Source organism: Cygnus olor, chromosome 7 (assembly GCF_009769625.2).
Source record: "Cygnus olor isolate bCygOlo1 chromosome 7, bCygOlo1.pri.v2, whole genome shotgun sequence".
In the NCBI taxonomy this organism is placed as follows: domain Eukaryota; kingdom Metazoa; phylum Chordata; class Aves; order Anseriformes; family Anatidae; genus Cygnus; species Cygnus olor.
The window spans coordinates 13108900-13128963 of NC_049175.1; the positions used below are offsets into that span (position 1 = coordinate 13108900).

The window sequence follows — 20064 nt, forward strand, 5'->3', positions numbered from 1 at the left end:
ACTCATCGCCCACCGACAGAGCACAGGATGCTAAGGGCACACACAAATGGGGGTGGAAGAGGAAGATCCCAGCTTCCAGGAAGCATCCCCACCATGTTTAGGATCTGTCTGGACCCTCTGGAGTAGCAGCAGGACAGGCAGAATGGGTATCCACCGAGCCGGCGGCAGTTACCGGTTTTATGGCCAGTAGGAACAACCGATGCAGAGAGCCACAGAGCGTGGTCAATGGAAGGGGGATTCCCTTTCAGCATAAGATGGAATGAGACAGAGAGAAAAAAAGATGCAAAATTTGATGCTACACACAGGCTATAGACATTTCTTAGTGCCTGTGATGATCACAAAGGGCCTCGCCCACCACACCAGCAGAAATAACCAAACAGAGAGACCAGAAATGGGAAAACACACAAAACCAAGCCCAACCCTTGGCTAAAGCCATCACACGATGGCAAAGATTGACCTCTCACCAGCCACATCTCAATTTCCAATTCATCTTCCAAAAATCCCACCAGACCACAATGCTATTCCTTGCACTACTTAGTTCTTGCCATGGCAAGGGGGGGGAGAAGCTGCACCCTACATCGGAGGGGACCATCCGACCACCTTGAGCAAAACATCTGGCAAAAAAAAGGGATTTCCATGAGGATGGAAATCCCAAGCTGTCTTCCAGCACCAGGAACTCTGCCTGGGGCTCACGCCCGGGATTTGTGGTGTGAACCCATGGCCCTCAAAAACTCCCAAATGCTCCTGGCACTTCTTAAAGCAATGAAAAGACTTGGGTGGTGGGTATAAACTGGAGCAGAATAACTCTCCCTCTAGGGAAGGAGGGAGAAGATTTAGAAAAGTAATAACTTGGAAGAGTCTATGCTTAAAAGAAAGCAAAGAAAATAAAGAATGGCACATTATCCAAACAAAGTTTGAGGGTTTTTTTGAAGAGGGGCAGGGGTAAATCAATCCTTTTTTAATAAAACCCTGAGCTTTTAATAAAGTGTTCACACTGATGGACTAGAAATATTGTAAGAAAGAATTAACTTGGAGCTATTGAGACTCTAGGGCAAAAATAGCACTGATTTTACATTATTTCTTTAACCCAAGGAGTTTTTGGAGGGGAGGGGGTGGTGCTGAAGAACTAAAACTGTTTTAATGATATTTTACATGGATCTATACCATGCTATTGCAAGGGAACATACCTGCTGATCTCAGAACCGAGTGCCAGCGGGGTTTGCCCCCCCCCCCCCGCCCCGTGCCTTTGCATGGCTCCCTGTGGGATAAAGCAGGCTTCCAGGGGCCTCAGCTCCTCTCTTAGCAGGTGGATTTCACTTCTTTCACCCCAAACTGAAGCTGTGATGGTGCCTGGACCTCACATCAGACCGTCAGCACCTCTCCTCCAGCCCCTACTAACATCTGGAGAGCATCGGGGATGCTATCTGGCCCGCGAACAGCGTGATGATGGGCACCCAAAAAGACTCCAAGGATGAAGAAACACATCAACACCTTGGGTGCCCTGGGAGAGATGTCCGAGGCAGGCTGGGATGATAACCAGTGCCAAGGAAGAAGACACAACTCCTCCAGGGACAGCAAAACCTCTCCCCACTGCGCTCCCTTTCTTTGCCCGACAAGATGAGTCTTTCTTCTTGGTGTCCAAATAAATGTGAGCCCAAAACGCTTCCAGTTGTGCTACCAGATCCTGGTCTGCCAAAAAATCACGGCACGCCTCTCCCCTCTCCACCCGTTGCAAGATTAGGGACTTGAAAGGCACGGCGCAGCACCGGGAGGAGCCGGCGGAGGGGGGAGAGCGCCTCAGAAAGCTGCCACGGCAGATTCGGAGGCAAAAATCCTATTTCTCACTTCTTAATTCCAGTCAATTCCAGTCAAAGGGCTGATAGAGATCTGTTTGCAGTAATTTGCTGCAGTTTATCCACTCTTTTCACCTTCTATCGGCTCTTCACTGACGGGCTGGCTGACATGCTGTTGCTCGAGTGAGGAAATTAAAATTTGATGCAATAATCCCAAATAAGAAGGATTTTATTAGGTAATGTATACACTTTAGATTAGGTATTCTCGCCCGATACATTGATAGAGGAGCACAGACACACTGTGCGCCGCAGATAAAAGGGGAGAGCGGTGGCAAGAGGGCGCGTGGGGGAAGCCTGAGCCATCTCCGGGGCTGGGGCTGGCAGGAGATGGCCTCAGCACACCAAATGTCCCCCACAAACCCCTTAAACTGGGTGCACGGAAGCCCTGTTTCGGGCAGAAGCTGGCCGAGCCTTAACACCTTGACCCAAACCTGCCGTTATCCTTCCCAAAGCCAAGCAGGCTCCCTCGGGTGGTAAGGCAGAGCGCAGGAGGAGGTTTCCCGTGGAGAGATTTGCCATTGGAGAGCCCCTGTACTAAACCCTAAGCAGAAGACAAGCTCATTTTGTGAGATTCCTCCCCTGAAGGACAGGACTTTGGGGCTGAACCAAATCCTTTGGAGAGGATTGCTTGGTGCAAGCTGCACTCATCACCCCCTTCCCATGGGAACAAAGGCCACGAGATAGACCCAAACGCTGCTTTTCACCTTCTTCTGCTTGGCTTTGTTCCTTTTTATCCTACCTCGATGTCTTTGGAGATGTCACACAGGGCCAAGAGGAACTGGGTGGGCTAGCAGGGATTCATTCATTTCCCATCTTGGCTTACACAGCGATTATTTGCTGCTTTGCCTACTGTACACCAGGTCACTCCATGACAGTGATGCAGTCTATAATTTTTTGACACCTGTGGGACTTCCATTTCTACAATTTCATCTACATTTTCTTCCCCCCCCAAGTTAAGAGTGATCTGAGTAGTGCTTTTTTTTTTCCCTTGTGTCTTATACAGCCCACCACAGAAATACTCCTTAATCTCAACAGCACTGAACCTCATGAAAGTAATTCATGAAGCCATTTTCTGGCCATCTTTGGGCTAGCAGACGGGTAATGTGCTGCCTGACCGTGGGATTTGTGACAGGAGGACTCAGCCCTATTGATCCGGCACACTTGGAGCAGTCAGAGACAGAATTTTGCTCCAAAGTGAATAAAAAGGCATAAAGAAACGAGACTTTGCCACTGCAAGAAGTGAGCCATAAGGTGTTCCAGACCTAGCATGACTGAGGTGTTGTGGGATGGAGAAGCACCATTCTAGGACAGAATGTTTTTCAATCCATGTACAAAAATATTTGCCCTACGGGTGAAGCTGGGGAGGTGGATTTGGCTGCCTTGGGCTGGTGCTTGGGGTGAAGGGAGCAGAAGCTGTCCCCCGTGCTCCCCGTAGGAGGAAGGCGCTGCTGCGTTTGGGGACGGGGAGACATTTCCATGAACAGCAAGTCTGCTGACAAACCCAGTTTCAGAAGGATTGAAATGATTGGATCAATTTAGCAAAACCTGGGGGAAAAGACTCAAAATGCTGAAATGGCTGATCACTCTGGCATTTTCAAAACTGCCTCGTTTCAGGAACGTTTACGCTTTTCTTCAAGTTTTCTATTAGGAATGGCATGCGTGGATGCTGTAGGGGAGAAAGGGGGTGAGCGTGTGCTAAGAACAACATAAATCCTTCCTAAAATTTCTGAAAAAATGTTTTAAGAAAATATTTTCCTTCTGTTTCAGGCTTCCTATACCTCCTGACTGAGGCTCCCTTTTTAAAAAGCACAACATATATTGGATTTAGCTTGAAACACGTCGTTTTAGAAAGAAAAAGGCTTGCCTCTATCAAGATGCCATTTGAACCTAGCCCTTGGCTCTTGACTTGTCTCCCCAGCAATACAAAGCCCTGACAGGAGTACGGATGAATTTCCCTGCGAAGAGGAGGTTTTCCTCCAGCAGCTTTGGGATCCCTCGTGCTTTCTGTCCTACAGCCTGCCCCGACCCCCTTGGCATGTCAGCGTGAAGCGGCAGCCCTTACCGGAGGCGAGTTCTCGTAGATGTTCGTGCTGTAGGGCAGGTTGATGAAGATGGGGTCCATGTCCTGAACATCCGTGATGGTGATTGCCAGGTTGGCCAGAGTGGATAGTGGCTTGTTCTTATCTTGGTCCTTGAAAAGCAAGGGCAGGAAAGGGTTTTTATCAGAAAAAAATAGAATTATTCAACGGCATAAAGGCTCTCAGTTGTAGTTGGTCAAAATCTATGAGTAGCCCAGGTAATCACCTCTTTTTCAAGCTACCTGCTGGAATTATCATCCACTATACCTCCCTCTGAGCTGGAATACAATATGCATTTCTTTCCAGCATTTCCCCTTTTAATATACAGTGAGTGCCAGTTTGATTGTCATCGTGCTTTGGGTGGAAAACAAGCAACGTTTTGTTCAACACCTACTTGAAAACAGAAATTCCCTCCCATTACAGCTACAGCCTAGTCTCAGGCGTGGTGGCAGGTGGACCCTCATCCCTGCACCCCCTCAGAAGTAGCAGGAGCAGCCAAAATATCGTGGCAAAAAGCCCCAGACCCACCAGGGCTGATGCCTTTGCACGTCTGGTTCTCCACAGCAAAGCCCACCAGCATCATCGCGTCTTCTGGAGAAAGGCTGCTAGGGGCTTCTTGGGGCAGTGCCCCACTCTTGCTGTTGGCTCATCCCATGGGTGCTCAAAAGCCACCCCGACATCCTCAGCCCTTTGCTAGAAGGGCAGGAGCAGAGCAGACAAGGCACAAAGGGAAGGAAATAAATCTCTCCTGACCCCCTAATCAAGCACGGCGGTGAAAGGCGACCATTAGAGGTTACCGCACACTTCTGCAAAATGGCTCTGAACAGCGCCAAGGACTGATTGCCAGAAGATTAATGTTAATTTAAACCGTATTCAACAACACAGCTTGTACATTATCCTCTTAACCTGCAGGCCTCAGCGTTTATGGCCTGGATTGATGCTTATTTCTGACTCGCACTCTGCTGTTATCATTATCAGGTTGAAGTCTTTCGTTTCTTCAGATAATGTTTTTTTCCCTCCCCTTCACCTCTTAAATTTTGGTTAAAGCATTACAGATAGCACAGAAAAGCAAGCGCGTTGCACGCTTCCCCATCTAGCCTCTCGCACATTGCCCTTTCCATCTCCTTCTGCCCTTGCTGCCTCCAGCCCCGGCACCGCACAGCTCCTGCCTCGCACCAAGGCTCCACAACTCTTCCTACAGCCCTCATCCAACCCCAACCCACCACCACCCCACCAAACAAGGTCCCCATGCTCTTCTCCAGGCAAGCAGGATGCTGCATTTGCCCATCCCCTTCTAGCTCTAGAGGGCTGGATGGAGCTGGGTGGACGGAGGCAGCATCCTTGTGTCCTTAAGGCAACCAGAATCAGAGACATGGAAGAAGGGCCCATTTCCATTGGTATCTGTATTTCTTTTCTTACTACATCCACAAGTCCAGGTCTGGTGTGACACCTAACAATGGAGCTGGACTACTATGAAAAGGCCAACTGATAGACACAGGATGATCTAGAGGTGGGGACATCAACTCCGCTTCGTTGGCTTATGGAAGAGGAAGGTGACAGCCTACGTGACCAATATGCCTATGTGATGACACTGGCAAAGCACTGCAGGATGTGAGGCATTCACCAGTTTTTCAGGCAAACTCCATCAGATTGTTAGACTGGAAGCAGTGGTGAGACAGTTAACTTCAGAGGATTTGATGTGTCTCAGCAGTGGAGGCAATGAAACATCGCAGTGTTTACCGGGGGGAGATGGAGGACTCGCTGCTGGAGCACTTAAAATAAAGTGAGATACGTTTCAGGGAAAAATAAGCTTTGGGGGGAAATTTCCACGGCCCTAAACATGCAGGAATGGGGCTGAAAGGTTGAGGTGTTTGCCCCCGGCCCCGCAGTCTGTGCGTACCCAACCTCCATGGCCGCAAAAACCAAAGAAGCCCTGCGCAGCGCTCCACCTCCTCGTGACATTTGTGGCTCTGCAGCAAGACAATGATCTTGATCGAATCACATGCTTCAAGAGCTCCAGCCAGCTGCCTGGAGGGGGCAGGAACGGTTTTCCCCCCCTCCTGTACACACAGTAGATCAGATATATTGCAGGGGTGAATCTCACCTGTCTCGGTTGCATCTGAGATGGGAACGGAGCTGCTGCACAGAGCATCTTGCCTGGTGCACCTTATTTATTCCCTCCCTACAGACCTACAGGAATGGGAAGGTTCCCATTTGTGGTGGGGCATGAACTTGCCATTGTGGCCATGTGGGAAAGCCTCTCCTGGTATTGACTAATTAGGGTCTTGGTTTCTCCTCCCCTGCCCAACAAAATCTGCACTCTTGAGGTCTGAACTCAGCTGTTGCTGAGCGAGACTCGGCAGATTTCGTATAGGTGAATCCAGCCATAATAAACCAGGATGCTAAGGAATGGGACCAGTGGACTTAATGGGCTCTCCTGGCTCTAGATGCTATGCCAAATCCTTGCTTTTCAGTGTTATAAATCACAGAATTGTTCTGGTTGGAAAAGACCTTCAAGGTCATAGAGTCCGAAGTGCTGCTGGAGAGGAGCAGCTGTGCTCCAGGAACTGCCCAACGCATTGCAACAATGTCCTTCTAGGTGGAAAATGCTCAGAGTTGCAGGCAGCTTGGCCACTGATGACCAAGGATGACCGTCAATGCTCTGCACCTTGCCCTGCGATGCTGCAGCTACCCCCAAAATGCCCATATCAGCTCCCCTATTCCCATACCACTGCTGAATCCACCCAGCATTGATAGTTTACAGGAAAACTGGATGTCCACAAGACGACAGGGCAACAAAGCGAGTTAGCAGTGGCTCCATCCCTCCAGAAAAACACGGGCAGGAGCAGACTCACCGTCGCGTTGACCTGGAGCTGGTACGCCTGTGTCACCTCGTAGTCCAGCTCCCGGATGACCGACACGATGCCGCGGCCGCTGTCGATGGCGAAGAAGCTGGAAGGAGGCTGGAAGGAGTACAGCACGCTGCCCCCCGCCCCCTGGTCCGGATCCGTGGCATTCACGATGAAAATCGGAGTGCCCACCGGAGTATTCTGGGAACAAAATTTAAAGCCATGCACCAGCATATTTCCCCATCAGACGCACGTCAGCAATTTCTGTTGCCCACCAGAACCGATATCCAGAGACCCAAGCTGTATTTTTAGAACGTTTCTAAGTTATACAGCTGTTTCCTTTATTACAGGATTGCGGCAGCTATAATAGTTGTTGCACGCTTATAATCATAGTTATACAGCTGTGGTCAAGATGGCACTCTATCACAAGCCCTTATTTTCCCAGACATCACAACTTTCCAGAAAAAACTACTCACTCTTTACTGAAACTTGTTTTCTGCCCAAAGGCACTTTTATTTTCAGTGCCAATTTACTCGCCGCTTTCACCGTAAGGCATTAAATATAAAAGAGCACACACACACGCACACCAAATGCATTAAATGCAACACAGAACTTTACATAAAACTCAACATTGGAGTTTCCACAGCAACTACAACCTGGCCCGATTAATGCAGGCATTAACAGTTAAATCGTCATAAATCTGTAACTAATCTACATGCATAAAATATGCAGCTGAGTGCACAAAATCAGCAACGGCAAGTGCAGTTTGGCACTTCTTATTGTTTAACTTCGCAGCGGGGAGAACAATTATCCATTTTTGGTGGAACAGCTGCATGTTCCTATGCAAATCCTAAACTCGTGTATTTGCCTCGCTGCGAGGGCAGAGGCAGGGCTGGCGAGCAAAAAGGCTGTGCTGGTGGGGACGTGGGCTACAGGGGGGCACAGGTTAGGGCCATGGGTGCGTTTGCAAGATAAATGCAGCCCCGGCAAATTAGCACTGCTCAGCCCGAGGGGAAGCATCGGGAACTGCTGGGGAGTAGGGAGGGAGAGGAGCAGACCCGGCCCTCGGGTTTCATCGCCTTGAACAAAACATCAGAAATGAGCTGCAGCATCCGAGTGGTGCTCAGGGTGGACACATCCAGCAACAGGATTTGCTGTGAGCTCAGTCAAAGCACAAGGAACAGGGAGCCCTCAGCACACCTTTGTGAGCAGAGGCTCCAGAAGCCACCCTGGATGCACGCCATGACCCCGCACACGTCCCTGACACCTCCTGCCCACTGTCACCTCTTGCGAGGTGTGAGAGGCTGCAGCTCCCACCTCGACTTTTCATTTCTGTGCTTTATTTATTTATTTTTTCCTTCCTCTAAATCAAACTGCTAAAAGCAGCCTCGCAGGGTACGGCCCGGGGATTATTTTTTAAAGCACGTTCAACTTTTTTTTTTTTGTGATCAACAATCATAAAAGCATAAAAGATCCAGCCAGAAGGGACCTCAAAAGAAAAACCCGTCCCCTCGCTACACCTAAATCGTTTCCATCCTTAAAGCCTTCCAGTGACAGAGACATCACAGCCTCCCCAGCTGACTTATCCCAGCAGTTTGCTACCCTTTGCCTTACGACTACTCGCTTTTTGTCACGCTTAACCCAGATCTGCCCCGCAAGCCCTGGCCTTGTGCTGTGCATGCCATGTCTTAAACCTGGCTTGTGTGTTCACGGAGTTTGGAGGGCTCAGGAGGCGTGCTAGGGTGGAGGAGCCCTTTGTGGGGGGCTTTTGCTTATGGGGCAAGCCCAGAACACCTCCTCGGGTAGCACTAGGTATCCCCACAAGCTCCTCTTTTGGGCTATCCCAAGCCACCATGCAGCCTCAGAGCATCCTGCAGCCCTGCTCAGCACCTCCATCCATCCATCCAAACATCCATCCATGGTTCCTGCCAGGATCAGCACCGCAGATTACCCGCTCACAGAGCTGGGTTGCACCGAGGTCTGGGACGTAGTGTCCCCAGGAAGAATAATATTCATAAGGATAAAGCCAGGCTCGATGAATATGTTTCCTCTTTTTAAGTGCCCCCAGCCACTCCTTTTAACATGCAAATCCGCTCTGGTCACTCTGATTAGAGGAGAGCTTGATTTCCCCGGCATTGTATTGCAGACAATAGCCCGGGAGCAGGCTTAGAAGAGTTCATCATCTCCTTGCCTGAAGCGGCCGCGTCCTTCCAAGGGAGACGCTTTCTGGGGGGACAAGGAGGTGACAAATCCCGGTGACACCGCCTGAGCTCCGACGTGGCCATAGCTTTATTTTTATCCCCTTTTTACAGCTTTGCTGCTCAGGTCCCTCCATCAGCCAGGAGAGCAAATCCCATACAAACAGGGGGTCAAGCCCTAAATGAAGACCTCCTGCCCCTATAAAGATCCCATGGGCAGCGTGTGCCCATTCAAGACGCCGTAAGGACTAGGGGATGTCTCACACCATCTGCCTTCAAAGCTGCGGAAAGGCATCTTATTCCTCTTGCTGTTTTTGGGTCAAGCAGGCTCAAGCTATTGCTCAGCAGGAGGCTGACATCTTATTTTTCAGAAGACGCAGCCCATCATCCGAACAATAGAGCAAAACATCTGTATTGACATCGCTGGCTCGCTTTTGGGGTCGGAGCACAAAGAACAGGCAGAGTGCAGGGCCCAGGGCGATGCGATGGGCACACCGAGCATCGGGGCTGCTCGGGCTGGGCCGTGTTTCTGCTTTCTGAGCATTTGGGCCATTTGTGGGGCTCTTCTGAGCATCCCTCCTGGCTGTTCCTCCTCAACGGTGCTTATGTTTAATTCACTGAGAGGCAGAAATAGCAAAATCTGTCTTCTGTCCAGAAGAATGGAAATGCAGACAGACAGGAGCCTACAACATCTTGTGGCAAACAGGTGAGCTTCCTACATAAGCCCCCCATTTTAATTTTTTTTTCCCATTTTTAAGGCTTTTCTCTCACTCTGGCAGCCAGTGGTGAAACTTCCCACAGGAGAAAAAAAAAAAAAAAAAGAGATGACAAAATCATGTCATATCATTAAATCTTTGTTACGACGCCAGCAGATGTGAGATAAAAATAACCATGCAGACAGATGCCTCCTGCAGAGGAAGAGGAGGGCAAAGGAGAGCGGGTCCCGCTTCGGACTGCTCCAGCACCACATCCTTCACCCAGGGAGGATCCACGGTGTGCAAGGCCACTTGTGCCTCCTGGATTTTCCCTAAGGAAATTTTCACCATGGTGAAAATCCCATAGGAAGAGACTCAAGCCCCCTGAGGCCCCTTCTCGAGCATCCGGCCACGTGCAGGACCTCCACACGACCTCCCAGTGCAAAGTCACCCAGCAGAAGCCGGTGGAGGCGATTAGGATGCGGCTGCGTGCACGCCGGACCAATGCAAATAATGTGTGAAAACGGCAGGCAATCTGGCCGAGCAGCTGTCTGAAGGTCGATGGGATGCCAGGAGGCAACGTGAGCGGACAGGGGGCATGAGGGATCCAGTGCTGTGCTCTCCACATCAGCCCCAAAACCATCTCTCCGGCCCTATATTGGGTAATACTCTTTTTTTTTTTTTCCCTGCTGACCACTCCTGTTAGGAGATGCTTGGCTGCTCATGCTACCCCTCAGGTCAGCCTATTACCCTTAAATATATCCCTGCTGCCATTTCAGCAGCTCAGCTCCCTCTCCCCATAGCAGACTGAAGTCTCCTGCTCCAAAAATCCCAGTGCTGGAGCCAAAGGCTCCCAACACCGATGCTCTCCCATCCCTGGGCAGGAGGCAGCAGGGATGCTCGGTGCCTCTTGCCCAAGGCAAAGCAGCCCAGAGGCAATGAAACCCCAGTTCCCAGGCCCCTTCTGCAGGCTCTGCCACGAGTTGAAGCCAGCCCTGGCCCACGGGTTTGCTTTCCCCCGGCCGCCAGCACAGGCCTCGCCAGCTCACGCGGATGCGCGCGGGCTTCCAATTCCCTTGTTCATTATTACGCTTTTAATTACATTTATTAATTGCATTACTGCTAGTCTGAGCCAAGCAATTTCCAATTTCAAAATTTGATTTTAAAACCTGATAATTTCCCTTCTTCTTTTTTTTTGGATTGAAATTCACCCCACCTTTCAATCAGCTCTCGTTAATATGTATCCCTTGCCGCTCTCTCTATTAAGTGACCTCCCTCATTATCGACTGACACTGGCAAGCGGCCACCACAGAGCTATAATTCAATTGAGGGGCTTTTGAAAACACCATAAACACAGCTGGAAGAAGACGCAGCGTCGGAGCCGGGGACTGAATTACTGGCTTGGCCCACCGTGCGCGGGGCTGGGAGCGCTGCTTCTCAGCAGACGAATTCAAGGCAGGGAAAGCGAGGTGCTTCCCCCGAGGACCACCCTGGGAAGCCACAGATGACACCCAGGGAAGTCTTGGGTGACAGCCCCGTGCAAACCCAATCTCAAAATACTGCTGGTGTTGTGCCTGTAAGGAGGCAAGGCAGTGTGAGCATGGACCTGGACGTCTGCAAGCAGAGCATCCGCGGCGACATTTGCTGCCTGGAACTGCCTTGCACATCAGCAGGCAGGCATGTTTGGCCCCAAGGAACCTCTGTGCACGGAAATGAACCCCAGGTAGCTCCCCATCAGGTTAATAAATCACCTCCTCGTGCCCTTTTCCCCATCCCCTCCGGTATCGTCCCTTTTCCCCTCCCTCCACGTGAAGCACCAGCAAGCAACGACAGCCAAGCAGCTCAGCCCACGGCCACGCAACACCTTCCTCCTCGGCTATGTGCAGCCAGGGACGACACCAGAGAAGGCACACGGATGCACATTCACATGCTGGGTGCTCCGGAGGCATAGGATGCTTTCCTCCCGGAGAACAATTTGGGTTGGGAAGGAGCAAATTTGGTTGGGAAGGAACCAGAGCCACGCACATCTTCTCTAAGCCATATGGCTGCACTCCGTGGCATTGATTAATGCACGGAATAATTCCGAATCAATGCAGTGAGCTAGCACATTGCCCTCCAAGCACAATTATAAACAAGGAATATCATCGGGCCAAGTGTATTCGCAGCGGAGCCCTGCTGGGAAAGTGAAGGTCTTTGCCCATTATTTGCCATTTTCCTCAATCATCTGGAAGAGGGCTAGGGGATGGTGAGGGACAAAGGGCACAGGCAATCGAGATGGAGAAGCTGCATTTCTCTTACTTTTCCGTCCATTATTGAGGAGGTAGGCAAAAACAAAACAAGGCTGGGAGGAGACAACCGATGGGAGCCCAACGAGACATTTGAAAAATCAAAGGAAAACACCAAAACAACCAAAACCCTAACGACAGGACAGCAGCGCCGCTGCTTCCACTTGATATTAATTGGGTGACACTTTCTTTTAATGGTACATTAATTAACGTGGAACATCATCGGAAGCCCACGACACCCGCATTAATACAAATGAATTCATTAGCATCGGTGTTATTACTGGAAACGACAAATAAATCTGTAACAGTGGGGCCCTTCAAATAATAGCCACGAATCATTAGGTATTGCATTCATTTGTAGAGCATACCACAAACACATCCACGAGGTCTGCAGGCACTTATCTGCTCTCAGTCTCCTCTCCATCTGCTCCTCCCAGGCCCTCAGAGGGGTCCCAGCCACTTTCCTCCCTCCCTCTTGTGCCCCCAGGAGAATCCAGTCTCCAGCCCAGCTGGCCGAGGAGGAATTGGGACATCCCTTCTCCACCAAGACTTCTCACCATCTCCTCCTGCCCCTCCTGCTCAGATGGAAACCTGCCCGCTTTGCCATCTCCGTTATTTATTTATTTATTTGGCACCAGATTAACAGTTTTAAAGTCGATCCTAAAGACGAGCATGCTGCTGGTGCTCCAGGGATGCCAGACCTAACCTTAAACCCATCACACTACTATGCCCAGGAGATGGGGGTGAGCTAAACAGTTCCTACATCAGGTGGACTTAGGGAATGGCATCAGCACGCTGTGCTGAGATGTTCAAAAGCCCTGCCGCTGGAGCAGAGAGCCTCGCACCTGCTCCCCTGATTTTAAAACCACCTCCTCCAGCCTTTACTGAAGAGCTGGCCCCAAATGAGCAGGTACCCGTGCCAAGTGGCTGTCCCTGCTGCAGGCACACCAAGCAGCCCTGCACGGCTCGCTGTCACCTCACGGAGCGCAGGTGTCACTGTGGGACCGGTGACATCTTTCTCCTATTTCTTCCCGAAAACCTTTTCTGGGTCAAAAACAGACCTTGCCAAAAAGCACTGGGTGCACCCGTGGCTTTCCACACAAGTAGGGCTCTGGGTTTGTCGCTGACACACAAGTGTCTCCCTGCCCGCAGAAAACCTTGGTGGATAAAGGTGAACACAAGCATGTAATTATAACACCGTAGCGCAGTGACGCTACATTAACCATAATCTGAAATTGTTAATGTGCTTCAGTGAGACCTCCAGAGGGTATCCTTGAAGGCCAGGGGAACAGCATGGGCATTGCAAGCCCTCTCCCAAATCCTCCTGGCCTCCTGTGCCACCTCCATCGGTGTCAGTGCAGGAAGCAACTCCCTGAACACGGGGATGCTGCCCCAGAGGGATAATGCAGGTGGAAAATGAGGGGCAAGAGACAGAAAAAATGCTGGGTTTTTTACCCTTTTCTAGAAATACAGGGATAACTTCTTCCTTTTCCTCTCTCAGCTCAGCGCATCTTTTTTCAGGCAGAGGAAATGACAGCAGCTCTGCCAGCATCCTCGCCAGCTCCAAGGAACCTGCGCAGCCTAAACCCCTGGCATTCCCTTAAAAATATAAACACCAAAAAGAAGAAAAAAAAAAAAAAAAACCCAAACCCAACAACCCTCCCCCCTTTGGGCGCTGATTACAGCAGCTCGCCTCCTGCTGATTACAGCTGATGGTCCTGGCTGGTTTTTGCCCCTCCAGACCAGACCATCTATTACTGTGGGTCTGGATTTTTAAGGTTTGTTTCTGACTGCTCTTCTTTTCTTTATCTTATTTTTTTCCAGCTCGGCTAGTGGGTTTATTTTGCGCTCGGGCTCTTTCCTACCCTGTCTGGATGTGCTGATGGATTTCAGCGTTTGCCAGGATCCAGCAAAACCAGGCTCACCGGGTAGCATTAACTTCTAACCCCCGTGTAAAAATAGCTGCAATAAAGCAGGGTGAATAATCTAAGCCTCACCTAATGTAACTTTGATTAAAAAGTCCTGCCCTTTTCATCATTCCTTAGTGGTAACTGGGGGAAGAGCAGCAGCTCGCCCTTCCTGAGGGCTGTAAAGCTGGCACGACAGGGGAGAGCAGGGCTGGCATGGGGGGGACACAGCAAAGGGACCAATTCCTCCCCCCGGTGCAAAACCCCATCACAGGAGCAGGTTTTGCAGAACAACAAGGAGCTCAGGTCCAGGGCAGAGGAGCATCAGCATCCTTCCCCTGGCCCCAACATCTCCATGTATTTAATTATTCTCCTCTGCACTCCCGGTGCCGGCAGACTGTGGAAGGAAGCGCTTTGTTACGGCGTGCAGGAGGAGGCAGAGGAGGTTTTAATTTCACGCCTCGCACCAGGCACCGCCGTTTTGGACACCGTTTGCTATCTGACTTCTGGCCCTATCTCTGGTCCCGGTGCTCCTGAGGCAGCCGCGGCCAGTTGGCTTTTTAATTTATTCTCTGCTCGGATGGGGACTGTGCTCAAGCGAGAGCCCTGGCTGGCCAGCCGTGCCCTTTTAATAACCAAACACCTTTCCATTCGGAGCTGTGGGGTTGTGCAGGGCCGAGCACGGTCCCAGGCAATTTGGGGGATGTGGGGGGACCAGAGGACACCCCACTGCTGTGGGTCACCACCACGAGACTCCTGCTCGAGTGCCTGGCACTCAACCTTTCTCTCTCCATTTTTTTTGGTTAATCTTTTCTGCCTGCAGCAGTGCCTGCATGTCAGGATGGACAAGCATCCTGCATCCCAGTGCTTCTGCTGGAGGAGCGACATCTCCTAAACTTTCTACATAGGATTGAGGATGGCCAGCAAAATCCCTCCCTCCGTTCACACTACATATTTGGGAGCCACCGACCCCAGCCTCACAGCAGCCTGGCTAATAATTTCCTTTGTTTCCACAAGCAAGAAAAGCAAGGCACAAAGTCACACTCACAGCATCCTTCCTGTGTTAGATGAGCATTTTCCAGCAGGGAAAAAAATAATAAAAATAGACCGACCCGCTTTGAGACCCCAACCCCGAGATGATCACGCCCAGGGGAAAAGTTCTTCCCAAACTTTCTGTGCTGCTAAACTTCTTCCCGAGCCCCAGCCCTCTTTTTTCCAGGGTGGTTTGTCAATACGGAGTTTAGATCTCTGGCAAAGGACAGGGGATGAAAGAAATCAGAGCAGGTAATTGCGGCATGAAAATGACAGCGCAGCGATTTACACAGACCAAACCAGACAGCGGAATACCAAGAGGCAGCCGGCGGCGGCGAATCGATACCTCCCCAGAGGTGGGATTATTAGGGGGAGAAAGGGGCTCAAAAGATCCATAAGTGCCTGATGAGCAACTATTTCCAAACAACTGGCCGCTGCATGAGAATTGGGACGTCCGTCCCCAAAGCCTGGCACCTCTCCCCGGGGAGAGCCCCTCTGTCTTTTACCTAACTCAGGCTCTTGCACTGGGAAGGCAACAAAAAGGGGCAACTGGAAAAAAAAAAAAAAGACAGAAACACTGTTTTCCAGTCTTTTTCTTTTTGCCACCTTACCCAAAGCATCCCTGCTTTCCTTAACTGATCTGATTCATTAATTCTCCTTATTTCCTACAAAAGGCAGTCGCTTTCCATCAGCATCTTTTCACTCACAATTTACACACTCTGCTCAGCTTCTCCAAGCCATGGCCACACACAGGGTAGGTCCCACAGAGCCTTCACCACCGGCAGGGAACGAGATTGGCCTTATACCTCCTCCCACAAAGCCACAAGGAGCCACCAGGGTCCTCAGCACCACCACGAGGCAGTCACTTCTGCTCTCAGCCCCAGCAGAGCCTGTCGCCCCCACCAGGCATTCTCCTCCTGCTCTGCAGGGACAGCCTTCTATTATTTATCTAGTTATTTTCTACTGAACACATAGAAGAGGAAAAACAATGATTTTTCTTAATTTAATTTTCCTTGGAGGAGCTATTTGCCAGCACTTAGGTCAGGCCAGGAAAGGAGGGCTGAAAACTAAGGACTCATCACCCTCTTGGGAGGTGTTTGGGGGAAACGAAACCCCATTCTGCACTAAAACCAGTCCCAGGGATGGGAGCTGGGATGGTAGGATCTGGGAAAGGGACAGCAGCCACAGCCTCTTCTGCCTCCTCTTCTGGCCTCCCACGTTGGCCAAGCTGAAGCTTTTGCACTGCCAAACCTTGCTGCATCCAGAACCCCCTCCCGGCAAGCTTTCCAGGCAAACGACCACTCTTTACAGCAATGTGAGCCCACCCCCAAAAACAGAACAAAGAAGGAAAGGGTGACTCAAACCTCCTCTGTTGGGGCTTTGCAGAGTTCATAGGATTTAAGGTTACACACCCATAGGAACTACATAGAGCATGGGGAGCACCAACAGACTCAAGCACAACAGTGACCAGCACTACAAACCCAGAAAGTTCAAGTGGGAACAGCAAATATGAGCTTTAAGGAGGGATTGTTTCATACCTATACAAATAACAATATTTAAAAAAATAAACAAAAGGTGCCCTAAATCCCAAAACCAATGAGACCTGCCAAGATGCCTGACAGTCCCAAGAAAACCAGCAGACAGCAGCTGTTCCCAATATCTTCTCCCTCTCCCAAAGCCTGGGCGAAAGGCAGTGAATGAATGCTCACCAACAACAGATGTGGGCTATTTTGGGCCAAAAAGAACAAATGCCAGAGCAGGGAGGGCATCACAGCAGCAGCCAAGAGCCTGCAGTGACGCGGGCTCTGGAAGCAAAGCCTCACTGGTAACCACTGGGGCTTCGGGTGAGGGGAGGAAATAAGTCCCCGCCACCCAAAATACCATGAAATGGGGAAAATGATTTGCCTAGCAGGGCATTTTATTGGAGTTGTGTTTAGCCATGGCCATGACATCCCTCTGGCCTCTGCTTTGTTCTCCCAGCACTCCAAAACGAAGGAGACACAGACCAGGTGCCTCGCATGGTCCCAGTTGAAAACCAGTGAAACCAGTGCTGGAGGGAGGCAGCAGGAGGGGAGATACAGCACCGCTAGGTTCTGGTAATGAAGGAAAAAAATTGAAGGAAGAAAATAAATACTGAAGTCAAAGGAAAATTTACCTGGGTAAGGATAATGCAGAAACAAATACTCAGGTTGAAGCCCATATGCAGTTATAAAGAAAAAGAGGATTTTTGGTAGCTTGACATAGTTCTTGGTCTTTATGTGTTCAACAAATGCTTGACCCAAGTCTTAAACAAGAAATGAGAAGCAGACCATGTTGTCCAAGTCATGACAAGGAGGAGGATCCGGATCAGCTATAGCCAACCCCAAAGAGGCAAGAAAGGCAGCCCCATGGGTGCCCACCTGCTCTGGCACCAGCAGCCCTTCGAGACTCAACAAGCTAACTGATGTTTCGAGAGCACATCTACTTAAAAACAGCTGCACCCAGCTAATATTGTGTGGCCTGAGCCTCAGATGCTGCTATTTTTCCCATCAGTCAAGCTCAGTGAAGGATTTGCTGTGTGGGTTTTGTTTTGTTTATTACTTCTAATGACTTTCTCATTATCATTTTGCTGTGAAACATAAACGATGGTTATGGGAGAAATCATATTATTTGGATGACTTTATTAAATTAGAGAGCAAATCTGTGTGTATTTCTGGCTCAGGATAAATGCTTGAACTTTGAGAGCCCAAAATGCATTTTCAGATGAAGCCGTTTTAGGGAAGCTCTGGAATCAGCAGCTAAATTTGCCCTCAGCTGCAAGGGAGATGTATAGAGGGGTCAAGCTCAATTTAATCCCCCCCCCATAGCCATTTAACCAAATCACCAAACCAAACCTCTGCTGCTTCCAGGGCCAGTTAGGAGAAACTTGAGGTTCGAGGAACGTAACAGTGAAATAAAGGAAAAACAGCGCCGAAAAATAATAGTCCTGCCTCGTGGCCCCATCTCGGGCAGAAATAGAAGCAGATGTGCAGAGGGCTAACGGTGCTGGTGCAGGTGACGTGCAGGAACTCAAGCGGCACCGCTTAAAATATGCGGGGCCGTCTGGCACCTTACCTGCTCCGGGGCTCCTGGAGGACCACTGGCAGGGCTCAGCTGGTGGTGGCAGCAGAAGAAAAGCGTGTGTGAGACAAAGACGGGATGAGAAAGCTGCCGCTAGACTGGTGGAAGAGGTTGCAAACATCCCAGGTTTGCTAATTTGTGAAAGCATCACGGAAGACACGAAGCACGTGAAGTTTCCCATCAAACCGTGAATGTCTGCAATGTTTTCTCCTCCTTTCCATCCACCCAAGCCCGGGAGGGGACCAGAAACCAAATACTTTTTTTTTTTCCAGGCATCAAATCAAAGCCCCCCAGCCTTTTCAAACCCATAGCTGCCAGTGGAATAAACCCGTTAAAAAGAACAAACTCCCCTAAGCACACCCGAAGGGAAAAGGCAATGGGAAATCAACCTGATAAAAGGTCTGTTAAATGAAAGCTCTTTCTTCATGCCAACCCAGAATATACAGCTGGAAACCACAGAGCCTGGTGAAAGAAACAAGGCGCAGGGGCTGGCAGTGAATGATGCCCTGATCGCACAGCACTCCTAGGAAAGGGGCTGCACGACCAAACACGTTGATGAAGAACCGATGTGACACTCTGCTAGCAAACCCCTGTGTCCAGGCACGACATCCTACTTCTTACAACAAAAGGACAGGAATCCTATAAACACGTTTACCCTTTGAAAAACAGCTCTTGACACCAAATCGATGGAAGCAGCCTGCACCCTTTTCCCAAGCGAGGCTGGCAAAGCGCTTGCTTCAAGCACAAGGAGAGGTTCGTGTTCTGTACCCCACCTCTCCAATGCTCATTGCCCCTTTCCTCCCTGGACACACCACTTTCCAGAAGCTAGGGCACCCCATAAAATCCAAACACCCCACCAAAAGACTCTAATGGATGGGAAGACACAAAAAAGGAAGAGCAGCCGTAGCCCACTATTTTTTCCCCCAACTTGTAGAAAGGGAGAAAGAGAAGAGCCAGTGCATGCAAAGCCTTTCAGTTTAATGTATCATGAAAAAAGAAAACTTCTGTCACTGCTTAAAAAGGTTTTTGACAGGTCTTCATTTGTAACCCACAAACAAACGCAGCTTTTCATGCTCCATGGCCTCCGATATTACTTCACAGCAGACCCGAACCCAAGTTGCCACTGAAAAGCCAGAGGAGCGACTGTATTAAAGCAGCTTTCATCAGAGCTTTTGGGTGCACCAGAAATCTTTCATTTCGGTGGCACAATGTGAATAGCTGAAAGCTGCCCCAAAGCATTTCCACAGCCTGGGGTGGACCAGCTCAAGTCAAGCCTAACAAACGAGGCATTAATGTGGAGGACAGAAAGCAACGTTGCCTTGCCCTGCTGAAGGACGGGCAGGTGGGACAGCCTCCTCGGGAGAGGTTTCCTCTCCAGGAAGAGAAATGGAAGAGAAAGCCATTTTGTGTGCCATTGGGAAGCTGAAGGACAGCTGCCACTGTGACAGCCCAGGAGATACAGACACCACATCCACTAACTCAGCTTGAACACCTCAAAACCAGCCACAGAAGCCCTGCCTGAGAATGGGTCCGTGGCTACCTGCTCCAAATCTCACCAATTCCTCCTTGCACATACCTTTACCTTTAGCCAGCATTATTTAAGTTGCTATGTGCCCAAATCCTTCCATTTTAGAGATTTACAAACCAAGCTGAGCACGGAAATACATTCTTCAGCTGCACAATGCAAGCCAGGCGCTTTTTTTTTTCCTTCTTAATTTTGTGTTAATTTTGGTTCCTCACTTTCTTTCTGCAGAGCTCCCAAGATTTCGTGGCAGCTACTCACTCATCCCTCCTCCCGACAGCGGGCCGGGCGGCCTGGCTGCCACAAAGCCAGGTTTGTCACCAGCCAGAGGAATCCTCTAGAAAGAAAACCTGCAGGAGAGAGATAAGAGGCATCTCCCCCGCTCATCGGAATTCAGGGAAAAGACCAAAACAAATATTAATGAGAGGCACTTAGCTGTGCCCATTCGGCAATCAATAATGCGCAACAAGGCGCGCCGTGGGGCTGCACGCTTCACGCCGGGGCTGGGGGTCCGAAGCGGAGGGGTCTTCTGCTAATCCCCTCCTC

At 50.1% G+C, this 20064-nt stretch overlaps 1 protein-coding gene across 8 annotated transcripts in view; it reads right to left on the reverse strand.

The window, feature by feature from the left end:
- CDH23 (cadherin related 23) overlaps positions 1-20064 on the reverse strand; it is a 132542-nt gene that overhangs the window by 65984 nt on the left and 46494 nt on the right. For all 8 annotated transcript variants that reach the window (XM_040562802.1, XM_040562804.1, XM_040562810.1 and 5 more), the window contains 2 exons: positions 6787-6981; positions 3916-4044 (listed from right to left, as the gene is read on the reverse strand). In XM_040562802.1, coding sequence (XP_040418736.1) covers positions 3916-4044; positions 6787-6981 — 324 coding nt within the window. The remainder of the gene's footprint in view (positions 1-3915; positions 4045-6786; positions 6982-20064) is intronic.